At 36.6% G+C, this 16332-nt stretch overlaps 1 protein-coding gene across 1 annotated transcript in view; it reads right to left on the bottom strand.

The window, feature by feature from the left end:
• The window catches only part of REV3L (REV3 like, DNA directed polymerase zeta catalytic subunit), a 253112-nt gene that overhangs the window by 127188 nt on the left and 109592 nt on the right, over nt 1-16332 (bottom strand). Inside the window, 3 exon segments of the mRNA XM_021008089.2 lie at nt 1563-1723; nt 4300-4374; nt 13161-13350. Of these exon segments, the coding sequence (XP_020863748.1) occupies nt 1563-1723; nt 4300-4374; nt 13161-13350 (426 nt within the window).

Here is a 16332-nt window from a genome sequence, read left to right as displayed (position 1 = left end):
CTTTAACTCCTTCTCACTTATCTCTCACAACAACCAACAAATAAGTACTGAGTACATACTTTATGTTTAGCATTATGCTAGGTACTGTGGACTACACAAAAATCATTAAGAAACACATTTGCTTTACAATCAAGTTGGCTACATTTAAAAGAAAATATAACTAAACATCCCATAAGACAAAAAATAGAAAACCTTCGATTTCAAAATCTTATGGAAGTCAGTATACACATAACATCAATCCTATTCTTTAACTTTACCATGAAGTCAAAGACCAGTATTATACCATATAACTGCTATTAAACCTCTATTAATGAAAAAGATTTAATCCAATAATATATTTTGTCCATAATACTGTAACAAGAGTAGAAATAACATAGGATATACAAAGGTATATTTCAGAAAGTCAGATAGAGGAGTATGAAAATGTAGTTTAGGTGATAACTATGCAGCACTGAGCCACCACTTCAACAAATAACTAACTGATAATCCATTTATCAGTATGCCACTGACATACTGTTGACCACTGGACATAACATCTTTGATCTTTCAGAGTGTAAGTTAACTATGCATGAACATAATATGCATAACAGGAATTAGAAAATTCATACTGGGTAACTTTAACATTTTTAGTGAAGTAGAAGTTGAAATTATCTAGCAAAAGTTAGAACAGGGGAGGTGGAATCTAGTGACTTGAAGAAGGGAATAGACCAGAAATGGCTATTACCAAGAATGAGGACAAGAGTAGACAGAGATGAATAGAAGGATTGTCAATTAGCAGTAATAGCAAGGTTGAAGTTATAGAGTGTGAATTTGTACTAAACCAATTCTGCACTGTTATGTCTTCAACTTAATTTAATTCAGTTCAATTCAACCGAAAAAACATTTTAGGCATCTGCTAAATTCCAGGGATATAAGGATGGAAACAAAATACCTTTTGCCTTCAAAGATCTTACTTTTTATTGGAAAGAAACAACGTGCACAAAGATAAGTAAATACAAAACATATAAAATAAAACAAATATAAAGAAATTTCAGTGGGGGAGTAATCCAATGGGGGAATTAGGAAAATTCCCTTATGGGAAGTGGCATTTGAACTGAGCTTTGAAGGGTTCTCTTGAATGCCCTGGAATGGCCTCTCTTTCCTACCAACTCAGGCCCAGAATTTTCAAAATCCAGTTAACAACTCATGTCTTCCACGATGCTTTCCTTGATTAAGAACCTCTAACTTCAATTACTCTTTTATTCATTTACTCAGTTTGTACTGTATTGTTTTCTGCTCATATATTATGCAAATATTACATTTTATAGCATATATTTTGTGTGCCCAAATAAACTGTAGGCCCCTTAAGGACAAGAACAATAGTGACTGTTTATTTTGAATACTTTGGGGCCTACTACTTAGTATGATACTTGTTGAAAGCAGAAAAACTAGTATACAAACAGACATTTTATTATTTCTAAGCTATTTCCATAGTCCTGCTTCCATGGCAAAGACTATTACAGACAAACACAAAAGTTTAAAAACTTTATAAGCAGAATTTAAATTTAGGAAATGAATCTTACTTTTTCTTTTCACTTTCCGGAACCTGACAGCAGCCAGGTTAATTAAATTCATTCCGTATAGATTGTAGTCAATGAAGAGTTGGAGGAGGTAGGGAATATGCGCTTCATGAGGCTGGTAATATTTATTCATTATGGCTCCACTTTGCAAAAGTTCACATATCCTGAAGTGAAGAATAAAATACTGATTTATGGCAGAGAAGCATAGAGTTGTAGATTCAGACCTAGATGAAATATTAACAATCATCTCATACAACTCTCTTATTTTGTTGATGAGGTAACTGAAGCCGAGGAAGGTTAAGTGATTTGCTCAAAATCCTATGTTCAATAAAGAGCAAAACTGGGATTCAAACCCAAGCTCTGTTTCTAAATTCAGTGTTCTTTGCACTTCCTTCTTATCCTACAATAACAGAGTTGGGAGGTACCTCAGAGATCATCCTGTTCAATCCATACCTGAATAGAAATCCAAAGGAATTACATCATTTGTTTTAGCAATGGGGCAATTATGCAAATTAAGAAAAATGAATGTAATACAGCACACTGGCAATCAATGTTTTTTTTAAACATTTTACTATTTTTATTTAATCAAAAGTGAAATCTTATTAAACAAAATAACTGGCCTTTTCTGAAAGGAGCTCTATATTTGAAAGGATACAATCACTCAGTTCTTTACAAAATTTAATGTGTATTTTATGTATGACACTGCAAAGATTATATAAAAAGCATGAAAGAATGACAAAAACACTCAGCTGATGTTATTTGTTATTTTCAGCTAATAGATTTTGCTTAGGAAGAATCTGAACAAATATGTTTAGCTTGGCTAACTCAAAAAGTATTTCCTTCCTTAATTTAAGAATTTATAAAATCCTTTAAAAATGACTTAATAATGAAACTTATATTTAGAAATAGTATAAACACCAGAGCTAACAAAAAGGGAAATGGTCCAACCTTAAAAAGACTATTACCTTTCTTGTCTCAAAGTAATTTGATCTGAATAGTTTTGTTTACAGAAAAAATAATTAAGCACTCAAAATTAAGCAGAAGATACACTTAATCACTTAACTCCAGAAGTTATTTATAACAAATTAAACATTATATAATACTGGTATTAAAGAAAATATTAAAAAAAAAATTTGTTCCATGAACCACTTTGGCAGGGCAAAAGAATACCTATCCCTCCCACCCCTTTTCCTACCTCATTTCCACTTGCCTCTGAGGGAGAAATAAAAAATCCTCATCATTTTAAAAGGGGAAAATAGCTTCCACTTACATTTTTTTTAAAAAGTTTTTCTGGTTAGATAGCAATGAGGAATAAAAGAGTTAAATTTATAAATTCCTGCCAGGAAATATAGTCAAAACTGTTATTATAAACATAAACTAGCTTAATACCAGTCTAGAAGATTTTGTGACTTCCTTCTTAGACCTAAAGATCACCCAGAGAACTAAAACTCTAGTTCAAAGTTTCAGAAATGGTGAACATCTACTACACTGAAAAGACTGCAATGTAGATAGCCTAAAGAGCAGAAATGACTTTCAAGAGCAATGAGTCTGTTCATTCTAAGTTAACTTCAAGGCTGGTCCTTTGGGCTTATTTTGAGAAACACACCGGGCATAAAGGCTAGAAAAACCTATTCTAAAATTTAAGACTGGAAAATGGAAGGAGTATTTGGAGCAAACAATAAAGAGAGAATAATTTTATTAACATGACTAATCCTATTTACCTCAAATTCTCTCCACTGTGCAAAGTGGGCAAGCACTGGATTACTGGTCCTTGAATACTATTGCATGTTTTTCATTAGACTGAGCTACTTGAGAATAAGAGACTGTTTTTTGCCTTTCTTTATATCCCAAGCACTTAAAGTTCTTGGCACACAGTAAGAACTTAATAAATGCTAGTTGACTGGTTATTATGTATTTATAGTTATAAGATCAGCAGTATATATGACATGCAAACTTATTAACTATTGCTATTCATTAATCATGACAAAGTATATGGTCTTCCTTTTGTATTTTATTATTATGAATGTTAATGAGACAGTTTGGCATAGTGGATAGTGCTGGACTTGGCATCAGTTAGTCAATAAACATTTACTGAGTACCATCTATGTGCCAGGCACTATGCTAAGCACTTGGAATACAAAGAAAGGTAAAACAACCCCTACTCTCAAGGACAACCTAATAAGAGAGATAACATGCAAACAACTATGCACAAATAAGCTACATAGAGGATAACTGGGAAATATAAAGCACTGGAATTAAAGGGGATTGACAATGATTTCTCGTAGCAGATGGGATTTTATGTAGGGTTTCAAAGGAAGCCAGGGAAGCCAGGAGGTGGTGATGAGAAGGAAAGTCTTTTATGCATGGGAAATAGCCACTAAAAATGCCTGGAGCTCAAAGAAAGAGGGTCTTGAAACAGCAAAGATACCAATGTGACTGGATTGCAGAATACATGGTACATGGGAATGAGCCAGGTATGAGCAGATTGGAAAGGTGGCAGAAAGCCAGGTTGTTAAGAGCTTAAAATGGTTCAAATACTGCCTATGACACTACCTTTGTGACCATGGGCACCTCACTTAACTTCTTCTGAACTTCATCTCTCTAAGATTATAAGCTCTAATCAGATTGGTATCTGATTCAGTGGGAAAAGTTCCCACATGAACAAAGTAACAGTTCCTTGATGCATTAATACTTTATTATTATTAAAACTATCTAGTTTCTAATTTCACTATTTCTGTACCTTTTCACCATTGCAGGATTATAAAGATAAATCTTCATAAAGTGTCTCTCCTTCTCATGATAACCATAAAAAGGCCTGAAATAGAAGAAAACAGACATTCAAATTATTCTCATTATAAAATAATGAAGAAATATGCTTATCACACTAGGAGAGCTTAATTCTTCCCAAATTCCTTTCCTGACAGTATAATAGACTTAACGAAGCCTTCCAGTTAAGTATCAAATTTACCAAATCTGGGGGGCACCTGGACAGCAGATAGCTCTGGCCTTGGAGTCAGGAGGACCTGAGTTCAAATCTGACCTCAGATGCCTGACACTTATTAGCTGTGTGACCCTGGGCAAGTCACTTAATCCTGATTGCCTCACAAAAAACAAACAAACAAAAAAACACAACCAAATTTTACCAAATCCACAAATACTTTGTTAGTATGGACCACATTGGTGGCAAAGTAAACTTTAAAAACTTTATTCCTAGCATACCATATAACAAGAACTACTAATGGTGTATTTCTACAGTACATATAATTTTATAAGAAAACCCATACAAGATTCAAATTAACAAATTATTATAAAGAAATATTCAAATTTGGCTACTTGTATACTTTGCTCCTGGTTCTACTACTTACTGTTTGGATTTTTCCACCTCCCAGCCAGTAGCCTTCTCACTCTGATGATGTCTCTACCCTATAGTCTTCTCTTCTGATTGATAAATCCCTGGCATGGACTTACATTTCATGGAATGTTCAGGCCATATTTCATTCCGGGCTCCACTCCTTACTATCTGGACTTTTTTACCTCCTCCCCAACAGTATTTGCCCCTTTCCTTCTTCAATCCACTGCTCTTCCCCATATTCTTCAGCTCCCTTTAATGTGTTATCTGCTTCCATAGAATGTAAGCTTCTTAAGGGAAGATACTTTTTATTGCTTTATTTATATTCCCAGTGCTCAGCACAGTGCTTGGAACGAAGCTAAATGCTTAACAAATTGTAATCTGTCTGTACTAGCACCAACCTCTCTACATGTGCCTTTGATCCAATATCCTTCTGTTGTGCCTAGGAGATTGCAACTTCAAGAATGCCTCCTCTCCCAAATCTTTAACCTCTTCCTCTACTGTTTTCCTTCCTATTCCAATCAATCAATAAACATTTATTAAGCACCTACTATGTTCCAGGCACTGTGCTAAGCAATGAGGATACAAGAAAGAGGCAAAAGACAGCTCCTGCCCTGAAGAAGCTTATAATCTCATGAAGGAGACAACATGTAAACAAATATATACAAAATAAACATGTCTAAGTGACCTAATCCTTCTAAAATCTTCATTAGACCCTAACAATATCTGTAAGCTATTGTCCTATAGTTCTGCTCATAGTCAAAAACCCAGAAAAGGTTGTTTATATCCATTGCCTCTACTTTCTCTCTTCTCACTGAAGTCAAATTATTCTTGGTTGTAAGTCTGTATCTTTTTACCTTGTATTTTACTATAACATTGTATTTCAAGATTTTTTTTCTCCATTATGATAGTTGCTGTATATCTTGTATGATTCTAACTGTACTTTTTCGGTACTTGATATTTTTCTTTATCACTTCTTGCAATATTTTTTCCCCTCTGATATGGAAACTCTGAATTCTGGAAGATATTCCCCGGGGGTTTTCATTTGAGATTTTGTCCAAGAACTGGTGGATTCTTTCTAATTTTGTCTTCTGGTTCTAAAAATATATCAATTTCATATGATTTCTTCATATAAAGCGTCCAGGCATTTCGTGAGAGATGTTAGGAAACAATAGGACTTGGTAATATACTGGATAAAGGGGGTGAGAGACAGTGAGCAGTTGAGGATGACTCCTAAATTATGAGCCTGAGTAATTGGGAGGATAGTGGTGCCCTCAACAGTAATAGTTAAAAAAAAAAAAGCAGAGAAGAGAGAAGGTTTTGGGGGGAAGGACAATAGATTCAGTTCTGGACATGCTGAGATTAAGATATCTACAGATCTTCCATTTCAATAGACAGTTGGAGATGGAGACTGGAAGTCAGGAAAGAGGTAAGGGGTGGATAAACAGAACTGGGAATCATCTTCTTTGAGATGATAATTAAATCCATGGGAAATGATGAAATCTCTAAGCAAAATAGTGTAAGAAGAGGAGAGAAGAGAAGAAGAAAGGAAAGAAGAGGGGAGAGAAGAGAAGGGGAAGGAAGGGAAGGGGAGGGGAGAGGTCAGGTTTTAGGTCAGAGCTTTGGAGATACCTACAGTTAGCAGATGCAACCTAAATGAAGAATGATCAAAAGAGACTATATCAAGGATAAGAGAGTGATGGAGAGTGTCAAAAGGTGAAGAAAAGTTGATTAGAATGAGAACTGAGAAAAGGCCTTAGGTTTAGTAATTTAAAGATCAATGGAAATTTTGGAGAGAGTATTTGAATGATGAGGTCTGAGTTCAGAAGTCATACTACAAAAAATTAAAAAGAGAGTGAGAAGTAGAGGCATTTATCATAAATGGCCTTCTGAAGGAACTGAGCCATGAAAAGAAAGAGAGATATAAGGTGACAGCTATAAGGGAAGCATTCAATGAGGGTTTTTTTGAGGACAATGTATAGACATGTGCATACTTGTAAGCAGCAGGGAGGCAGCCAGTAGACTAGCAGAGACTTAAGATTAGAGAGAGGCTGTAGATAATACAGGGGGCAATCTTCTGGAGAAGAATGGATGGAATGGGATCATTAGTATACATCTTGCCTCTTCATTTGAGACAGGAGTGATGGAGGAGAGTGGAAGAAAGTCTCTTACACATGTGAGATGAGGGAAGAAGGAAATGGTATCTCAGTGAAAGGCCTTGTTTTTTTTTTTGTCCCCAGTGACATATGAGGCAAAATCCTCAGCCAAGATGGGAGAAAGAAAAACTGGCAGTTTGAGGAAAATGAGAGAAAGGGTTTTATGGTGAGTGGATAATGAACAAATTAGGGAAGTGTAAAAGAATTGCCTTGCTGCTGTGACTACTCAGTTGAGATTATGTAACATAAAACTTGTAGTAGACCCAGTCATCATGTTGTCATGATTTTTTCCAGCTTCATTCAGTAGCATGTAAAGGAAGTAGTAAAGATAGAAGACAGCAGGAATAATTCTGCCCTTGGCAAGGCAAGATTGATGATGAAATAAGGAGTCAAGGCACTCAAGAAAAGAGGGTAGAGTAGAACTGGTTCATCAAAGGGTCAAGATGTGGAAGGTAAGAGAGTGTAGACACTGTAAGGGTGATGGCCTAGGAAAGAAATGAAGAGTTGAGAGATTGGAGGTCATATGGAAGACAAGAACAAGTCACAAAATGGTCATAAGGTAGAGGGAAAGATGATAAAAAATTATGATCAGATAGAGGAATTTCAGAGTTTATGAACATGGAAATGGAACACTTGTGAATGATTGCAAAATCAAGGCTATAAGCAAGACTATGTGTAGCTAAGATAAAATGAAGGAGTGGGTCATGGGAAATTTCTAATTTGAGGAATAAAGAAATTAGTGTTTGAGGGAATATCAACATGTATACTGAAATCCTTTAGTATGGAGACAGGAGTTGGGGAGAAGAGAAAGACTATGTGGCAGGCCCCGTGCTAAGCTTCAAGGCTTCAAAAACAAGGGAGCAAGACAGTCCATCAAGGAGCTTACGTTCTAACGGGGTGGGGGGTGGGGAACTGCCCGTAAAGAGCTTCTAGAAAGAGGATGTGTATCTCTGCGTGTAGCTCTTGGAAGGAATGGGGGATAATATGGAGATAGGAAGTGTCACTAAGATCAGGCCCTAGAAAGATAAGGTATTGAAATCCTAAAGAAGAAAGGAGTCTTGGAGGTTGGTAGATAATAGCCACCAGAATTTCACTTGAGTGATAAACATGGATTCAATGAACCTCAAAAGAGAGGTTACTAAATGACTGACAGAAGGAAAGCCTGTGAGTGGCAATGGGGAGAAAAGAATACTCTGTCTCCTCTGTCACGACCAGTGAATTAGGGAATATGAATGAAAGAGCAATCAGGAAAGGGTGGCCAGGTATGCTGGCCATCAGTATGGAGACAAGTCTCAGTGAATGCAAAAAGATGGAAGGACTGAGAAAGGAAAAGGATTAAAATGAAAGTAAATTTGTTATAAATGGAACAGGCATTCCAGAAAGAACAGTGGAAGGGGGAGGTAGATCTTGAGTGGCTTGTTGGAGGTGGTTTATATTGAAGGGAATGGGAACAAGGGAGCCAACAGTGGAGAATGGGCAACAGGGTTTTTACAATGACATTTTGAGAGTTCAGAATCACTGGAAGGGAGAGGCTATGAAAGTGTGGGAACATGTTAATCAATGATGATTGACAATCTTTAAGTCTTTCCATATGATTACAAATAATTATGCATGTCAATTCATTTAAGTCAAGCCCATAAAGTCATTTCAAGAATCTAAACATATACCATGAGTAAAAAGGAAAAGGAATCATAGGAACATGGCTGTAGACTTAGAAGAGTATTCTTAAAACCTTCTGCCATTCATCTCCACCTCCAGGTCTGATAGCCTTATCTTACAAGGGCCAGCTCTCAATGACACTTCCTGTCTCCATATCACCCCCCCCCCCAAACCACACACAGAGATATACATCCACTTCCTAGAACCTCTTTATGGGATGTTTTCCCCCTTCCCCATTAGAATGTAAGCTCCTTGAAGGTAGGGACTGTCTTGCTTGCTTGTTTTTGTAGCCTTGGGGCTTACAGTGCCCGGCACATAGCAAATGTTTAATAAATGCTCTGTCATTCTATCTATCATTCTTTACTCTTGAACTATACTTTAGAAAATATTTTTTGCTATCTTCCCCTATGCCCACTTTCCTATGAAGTCACTGAGTAACTTTGAAGGGTCTTATTTAGTGTTTCATAAAATTTCTCTACCTCTTTATCTTTTGCAACAAGGGAAGGAAGGGTTATATAAAGTACAATTATTTTCAAGATGGTCCTTCTTGAAAACATTTATCATGAGCAATGCCATACAAAATAACTAAATGTCCCATGAAATGAAATTTCTTGGTGCCTTAGGATAGACAATAAAATCAATTCCACCAACTCCTTTATTTGCTTCATCCTTCTGTTTAGCTACATTATCCTTTTGCCTTCTAGTTTTGTTTATAGAAAAAAATCAGACTGATGTAACTCAGTTCCTCTGATAGTATCACTGTTGCTTACTGGTATGATAGTTTGCTAGGCTGGTCCTTGGAAAGCAGACACAATCTGTGGCATGGACCATACTGCTTAACTTTCTGGAATGGTAAAATCTGCCAACATTTGTGCTCTGTTGACAAAATCTTTGAGAAGCTGGGTCCACCTCCACTTCACAATGAGGCAACAGTGTCACAGTACCATAGGTTTAGAACCCAAAGAGATCTGAGAGGTTATCAAGTCCAAGCCTTCGTTTTATAGATGAGGAAACAGAGACCCAGAGGGATTAAATGATTTGCCCAGAGTTACAGAGGTAGTATACATCTAAGGCAGATTCAAACCAAAGTCTCCCAAATCTCAGTACAGTGTTATAGAAGGGATAAATCATGTTCATAAATACGTATGACACAAGGTAGAGTGTGGTAAGGCTATCTGTGTTCTACCACTCCCTAATGCCTATACTCCGCCCTTTCCTTTGTGTTATTCCTTCTGGAATTCGCAATATATCATCAACAAATTTCTGTTCAGTCTAGACCTCTTCTTCCCACAATCTTTCCATCTCTTTGTACCAACTGAAACTTTGCTTTCTCTAGAAGATATGTGCTCTCTGGCCACCTTTTCCAGTATTAAACATCTCTTCTCTCATACCAACAAAACATCAGGTACTAGGAAAAATAGGTACACTTCTTACTTCTCAATGCTACTTCTAGATCCTTCCTTTGTCATCATCCCTAGCAGAAGTCTCATTCTTTCAGGTTCATTTCATCTGTTGAAATCACACTGCCTAGATCCTTGGTGCGAGGCATCCATCAGCCTTCAGGACATTCTGCCTAATTTTCAAGGAGTTCAGAATCTAGTTCGGTCTTCCTTTCTTCTTTCTCTCTTCTAATTTGTTTCTTCATTCTGTCTTAGCTTTCCACAGGGATGATTACAGCTTAGAAATGAGGCCAGCAATCCATGGTTCTCTCCCCCAGTTTGCTAGTTAAAAAAATTCTAAGTTTTTAAACTAAGTTTTATTATATCTAAAAATGTAAAAATTATTCTTAGCTCATAGACTGGATTTGGCTCTCATTGTTTGTACACCCTTGGTCTTAGATCTCATTATCACTTATGACAGTGTTACCTCCTTGATCCTACAATTCCCCTCTCTCATAACTTCCTATCCTTTCTTATCTCTTCCTGTCTCCTAAACTAATTTGTAATTGTCCTAGTGATCTCCAGGCCCTCTATGCCTCTTTATTATCTCAGTCCCTCACTCCTCTTCTGTCTTCACTTTCCTCCACTCATTAGTCTTCATCCTATGATGGACTAATTCAATTATACATTCTCCTTTACCTGTGGAACCCCTTACTCCTTGCTAATAACATCCTGTCAAACTGCAACTCTTCATCCCCTACAGCATCTACCTTCTCCAAGCCACTGCAGGAAGTCACTGAACTCTACTGACTGATTTCACTACATACTTATGTTTTCTATTCTCAACAGAACATTCATTTCTACACTTAGACCTTTTTATTCTTCCCTGATGAACTCTCTGCAGTATTCCCTAAAGAGTTTGTTCCAAAACTTTTCTTCCTCTTCTCAAGTTCCCTGCATACTCTTTTCTGCCCTTTTCCTCTCAGCAGTAATTTACTGTGAGCTCCTTTCTTGTCACTTACTCTGTATTTCAAAACACTTTTATGATGTCTCTCTTTTCATCTTCTTTTGTTCCAAACTCTGAATAAGGTGAACCACCTCCTTGCCAAGGCCCAAACCTCTACTTTGTCCCTCAATTCTATCCCTTCCAGTCTCCTCTGAAAGCTTGTCTCTTCAATTATTTCCTCTCATCTTTAATAACTTTTATCTATTGGTTTCATCCCAGCTGCCCACAAATCTGTTCAGATTTCCCCATTCTTAAAACAAAAATCTTCCACTATCCCATTAAGCTATAGTTCATTTTCCTTTTATAGCCACTTCCTAGAAAAGAGTGCACCTATACTTTTTTACCTCCTGATTGCTTCTTAGCCTCTTGCAATCAGGATTCTGACCTCAACATTCAACTCACATTTTTTCTCTCCCATGCTCCCAACAATTTCTTAATTGCTAATTTCTTCAGTCTTCATCTACCATAACCTTCTGAAAACTTTCACCTCCCTTGGCTTTTGCGATAGTTTTCTGGTTCTTCTGACCACTCTAACTCAGTCTCCCTTGCTGAATCATCATCATTTATCACTTGCTCACCTTAATGTGAGTTTATTACAAAACTCTTTCCTATTTGCCTGTTTCTCTTTTCTTTTTATACTTCCTCAGTGATCTAACTCAATCTAACTAGTTCAACTGGTAGCGCGCCCCACCCCTCCCCGCCACTGCCCCTTTTCAGCCTCTTGTTGGGATGGTACCATTAGGGTTAAGTTCCCTAATTCCCTGCTCTTTATTCCTTACTCCTTATTATCAGGTAATTTAGAAAATACCCCCATTTTACTGGTCTTCCAGAAGAGAGAACACTCTCCTGTTGGTATCATACTAGCCATTTTATCTCAAACAACATGTAAGTTTGACCCATGTGCTGCCCCCGTGGACACAGATGTTGAACATAGAGACTGTTCTTGCAAGCAGACATTCTCTTCCTCTCCTTATGAATAGCAACAACATTTCTTAAAACTATCTCTGTGTGGACTGAAGCTTTTCATCTGAACTCTCCCTCCCTCAAAACACTACTGTTTCAATGATTAATTCTATGCCGATTACTTCCTAATCCCTATATACAGCCCAAATGTCTTTTCTGAACTGCATCACCAACTGCTGGCTAGTGCTCCATGTGAATGTCTCTCTAAGCCATTACATGAAAAATGTTATTCATTTGTGAGTAAGGGGAGTAGGGTGAAAAAAAGCTGTAATGTTGGCTTGGAGAGCCTTGAAATCTAGGATAAGAAGCTGACATTTCATCCTTCATGGAACAAGGAGCCACTGAAGGTTTTCCGTTTGTTTTTTAAAGTACAGTAAGAACATAGGCAGGCCAGTGTATTAAAATATTAGAAAGATTATTTTGGGAAATATATTAAGGAAGGATTGGAAAAGAGAAAAGACTGGAGGCAAGGAGAACACATATTAGGCTATTATACTAAACAAGGCAAAAGAAAATGAAGGCCTGAAGCAGGATAATGTAAAATGAATTTTGAAACTATTCATTTCTGATAATCAACTGCCAATTTTATGTTAATGGTATAATGGATAACAGAATAGAAAAAAAAATCAACATGATTACAGAATTAATTTTCCTGTAAAGGTCTCAAAAAGATCCCTAATTACACCTACAGGTAGAGTAGTGCATTTAAAGCAATAGAAAATTAAAGATGATGATCATATTTAGCGTCAAGATAACTGTTGGCATTGTGAGATCAGGAAAGATCCTTATCTCTCCATGCTATATCTTCTAAAATTCATTGCTTTGATCCCAGAAAGCAAAACAAAAAGCATAAGAATAAAACAATGCTATCACATGACTAATTACAATTTCTGCAACAAACACTGAAAAATCAAAGCAAAGAGGGTAACTTGACTGACTTGCCCTAGATGTAACATACAAATACCAGTCAAGAGTAAAACATTTTGTAACCCTGAGTCTAAATTTAAATTGAATATAACTTTCTCTTTGTGTAAAATTGACATGAAATAAGTCAATGGAAGACTAAAAAAATGTCTAACATATACTTACATTCCAGATACTAATGACACTTTGAACACATGCTGAACGGTGGAAGATGGGCTGCCTAAAGCCACATTAAGTGCTCTGTCTATACTGACTGCCATTTGACGGAGATATCTTTCTGGCTGCTGTCCACATCCATCATATGGCACATAGAGGTAAGGAAAGATGCCATGCAGATGAAGACAAGTCTTCTGGCCTAAGATGAAAAACAGTAAGAAAAAACATGTTTTAGTTATGGAAAACTTCAAAGATCCTAGTAGCAGAATCTTGATGACCATGTCATTCAAAGCAGGCAGTAAGATACAACTACAAAGTGAATTTTATGACATGTGCCACCTGTATATTTCATAACATAGTACAGGGCTTAACCCCCCCCCCCAAAACACAGAATTTAAGAGATGGAAGGTACCACAGTGGTCACTTAGCCCAACCCACACACAAATAATTACCCTCTACAACACACTCAACATATGGACATACAGATTCTATTTGAAGATGTCCAGTGAGGAGAATCTCAATACATTTTGAAACAGCCTATTCTACTAATTTATTAGGAAATTTTCCTTGACATCAAAATTAAATTTTGACTTTTTGTGTCTTCCTCTACCTATCATTCCTATTTCTGTCCTCAAGGGACAAGCAGAATGAGTCTAAATCCCTCTTCCATATGACAACCACTCAAATACTTGAAGATGGCTCTCAGGTTCCCTTTGATCTGCTCTGCTCTAGGCTAAATGCTCTAGGTTCCTTCAGCTGATCCTCATGTAATATAGATTCAACTCATTCACCATTATAAATGTTCTTCTCTGAATGTTTTTCAGCTTATCAGTGTACAAGTAAAGGATTTAGAAAGGCAGTTATAGTTTGGAAAAATAATTGCTCATGGTTTAGCCCTAGTAAAACAATTTAAAAGTATTTTTGTACCCCTCCCCCTACACCATTACCCAGACAAGTACAATGCACAAAGCAGACACTTAAAAAATAACTTAATATATAATTATCTTAGAGCAAATGTTGTAAAATAGAATTGGGAAAACAGGAATGAAAAATGAAAAACCACAAAAACAAAAAACCAGGTATCCTTTATTAGTGGGCAATGTAACAGAAAATTTTGCTTTCACAGAACTGAGAAGCTGGGAGAGCTCAACAAATATTATTGCAAATTCCTCTTACTGAATTTTTTAATGTTTAAATCTAAATCAGGTAGTCAAAGAATACATGTTCCCTAGGAAATCACAAGAAAGTAATTAGAGAGTAAAAAACATGCAACAAAGGAAGAAAAAGACCAGAAGTTGCAAGGTCTCTATGACAGGATGGCAAAGAAGTAGGTCTATTTTACTTCATTTTAGATGGTCCTATAAAAAAGTATAAATGAATGCATGTATGTCATTCCATAAATAAAAGCATTTGAGAAAGCATATCATACAATAGAGATTTTATCCTGTGCACTCAAGCCTGATTTGAATTACCACTTCTGCAGAATTATAAGTTGGGCTTCTCTTGGAATAGCTTCACTTTCCATTTTTAATACCATATATAATATTAATTCTTTTAATTGAGAAGAAAATTAACAAGTCATTTGGATTTTTTATTTCAGGTACAAAATGACCATGCTATTGCTGCTTGCAGAAATTTAAAAATTCTCTACACAGAAAAGACCTCAAGTGTACAATGAATGAACAAATGAAAAGCATTTATTAAGTGGTTCACCAAGCACAGCCCTAAAGACTGGCAATACAAATATGTATATGAGACATTCATTTTAAGAAGCTTACATTCTAATCGGGCAAGGTAAGAGTTACAGGAGAATGGTGGCCAAGGAAATGTATTTTGGTCTGGGAAACCACAGGGAAGGTGAGTGAAGTCACAGGGATGTTGATTAACAAATACATTCTGGAAGCAATGGTACTACTTATGGTTATAGGTCACAGGCCAAGACAAACGTTGTTGGGTGCAGGGCAGTTGGGAAGAAGATGAGTATAAGGGCTAAAAGCATGTTTTGGTATTCAAGGGGCAGGAAGATACAGTGGACTATATGAATTTGTACTCACCAACTTACCAAATGATATACCTCGGCCTCTATCAAAGCTGACTAGGTTAGGCATCCCAGTGTGTGTCAGTGTGTAGACATACACACACACACACACACATTTTTTTAAATGGAAGGTTATTTTAATGTTCTTCTGAAATTTAATTAGAGACATAGCATGATCCTTGTGGACAAGGCACCAATAATTTGATCCAAAAGTAGCTGGCACACTACACTGAGCTATAGAAAAGGAAAAGCTTTATTTGTTTTTTGAGAAGTTGACAAATTATCTAGATCAAGAAAATTAATAAGAGCAAGACGGAAGAGGAAAAGAATACAAAATGAGAGATCAATTAAGAGGTTATTGTAATTTTCCAGGAAAGAAACCTGAACTTAGGATCACTGGATCATAGATGAAGAGCTGGAAGGGACCATAAGAACAATCTAGAACAGACCCGCACAACTTGGCAGTAGGCCAGGGCCAAAATTAAAATAGGCTAAATTTCTTCAGGCCGCAGATAGGTTAGACTAGAGACAGACGGACAACAGTCGGTTGCCATGGGTCAATAATACACAGGAGAGTGCAGTGGCAACCCTACATTTTTTACGAGCCATCCAAAATTCTCTGGCACTCCACAAGTAATGCATGGACTTCATGTTTTGCAGGCCTGATTTAGAATGATTAACTCTTCTACTTTACAGATGAGGAAGCTTAAACCCAGCAAGATTAAGGTTAGATGACTTGTCCAAAGTCACAGAAGGTAGGCACAAGAGGTGGGATCTGAACTAAGGTATTCCTTCTACAAAGCCAGTGTTCTTTCTACTAAAACATACTGCCTCCAAACTGGTGTTACCTCTGGGTAAGCAAAAAGATGCCACATACATATATGCGAGGTTTGATACATTATGGAGGTGAGTGAGAGGGAAAAATAAAAAAATTATCACTGAAGCTGCCAACCTAAGTAAGTCACAGAATCATAGATTTAGAGCTAGAAGTAACCTGAGTGGTCATCCTGCACAAACCCTTATTAAGACATATGAATATCTAATAGATACATGAACAAGCTTTGGCATAGTAACAGAATATTACCATACCATAAAAATGACAAATATAAAATGAAGAATAACAGAAGGACAGTCCAAATGCTG

Source organism: Phascolarctos cinereus, unplaced genomic scaffold, assembly GCF_003287225.1.
Source record: "Phascolarctos cinereus isolate Bilbo 61053 unplaced genomic scaffold, phaCin_HiC Scaffold_5;HRSCAF=322, whole genome shotgun sequence".
Classification (NCBI taxonomy): Eukaryota; Metazoa; Chordata; class Mammalia; order Diprotodontia; family Phascolarctidae; genus Phascolarctos; species Phascolarctos cinereus.
This window is presented reverse-complemented; position numbering and strand designations above follow the sequence as displayed.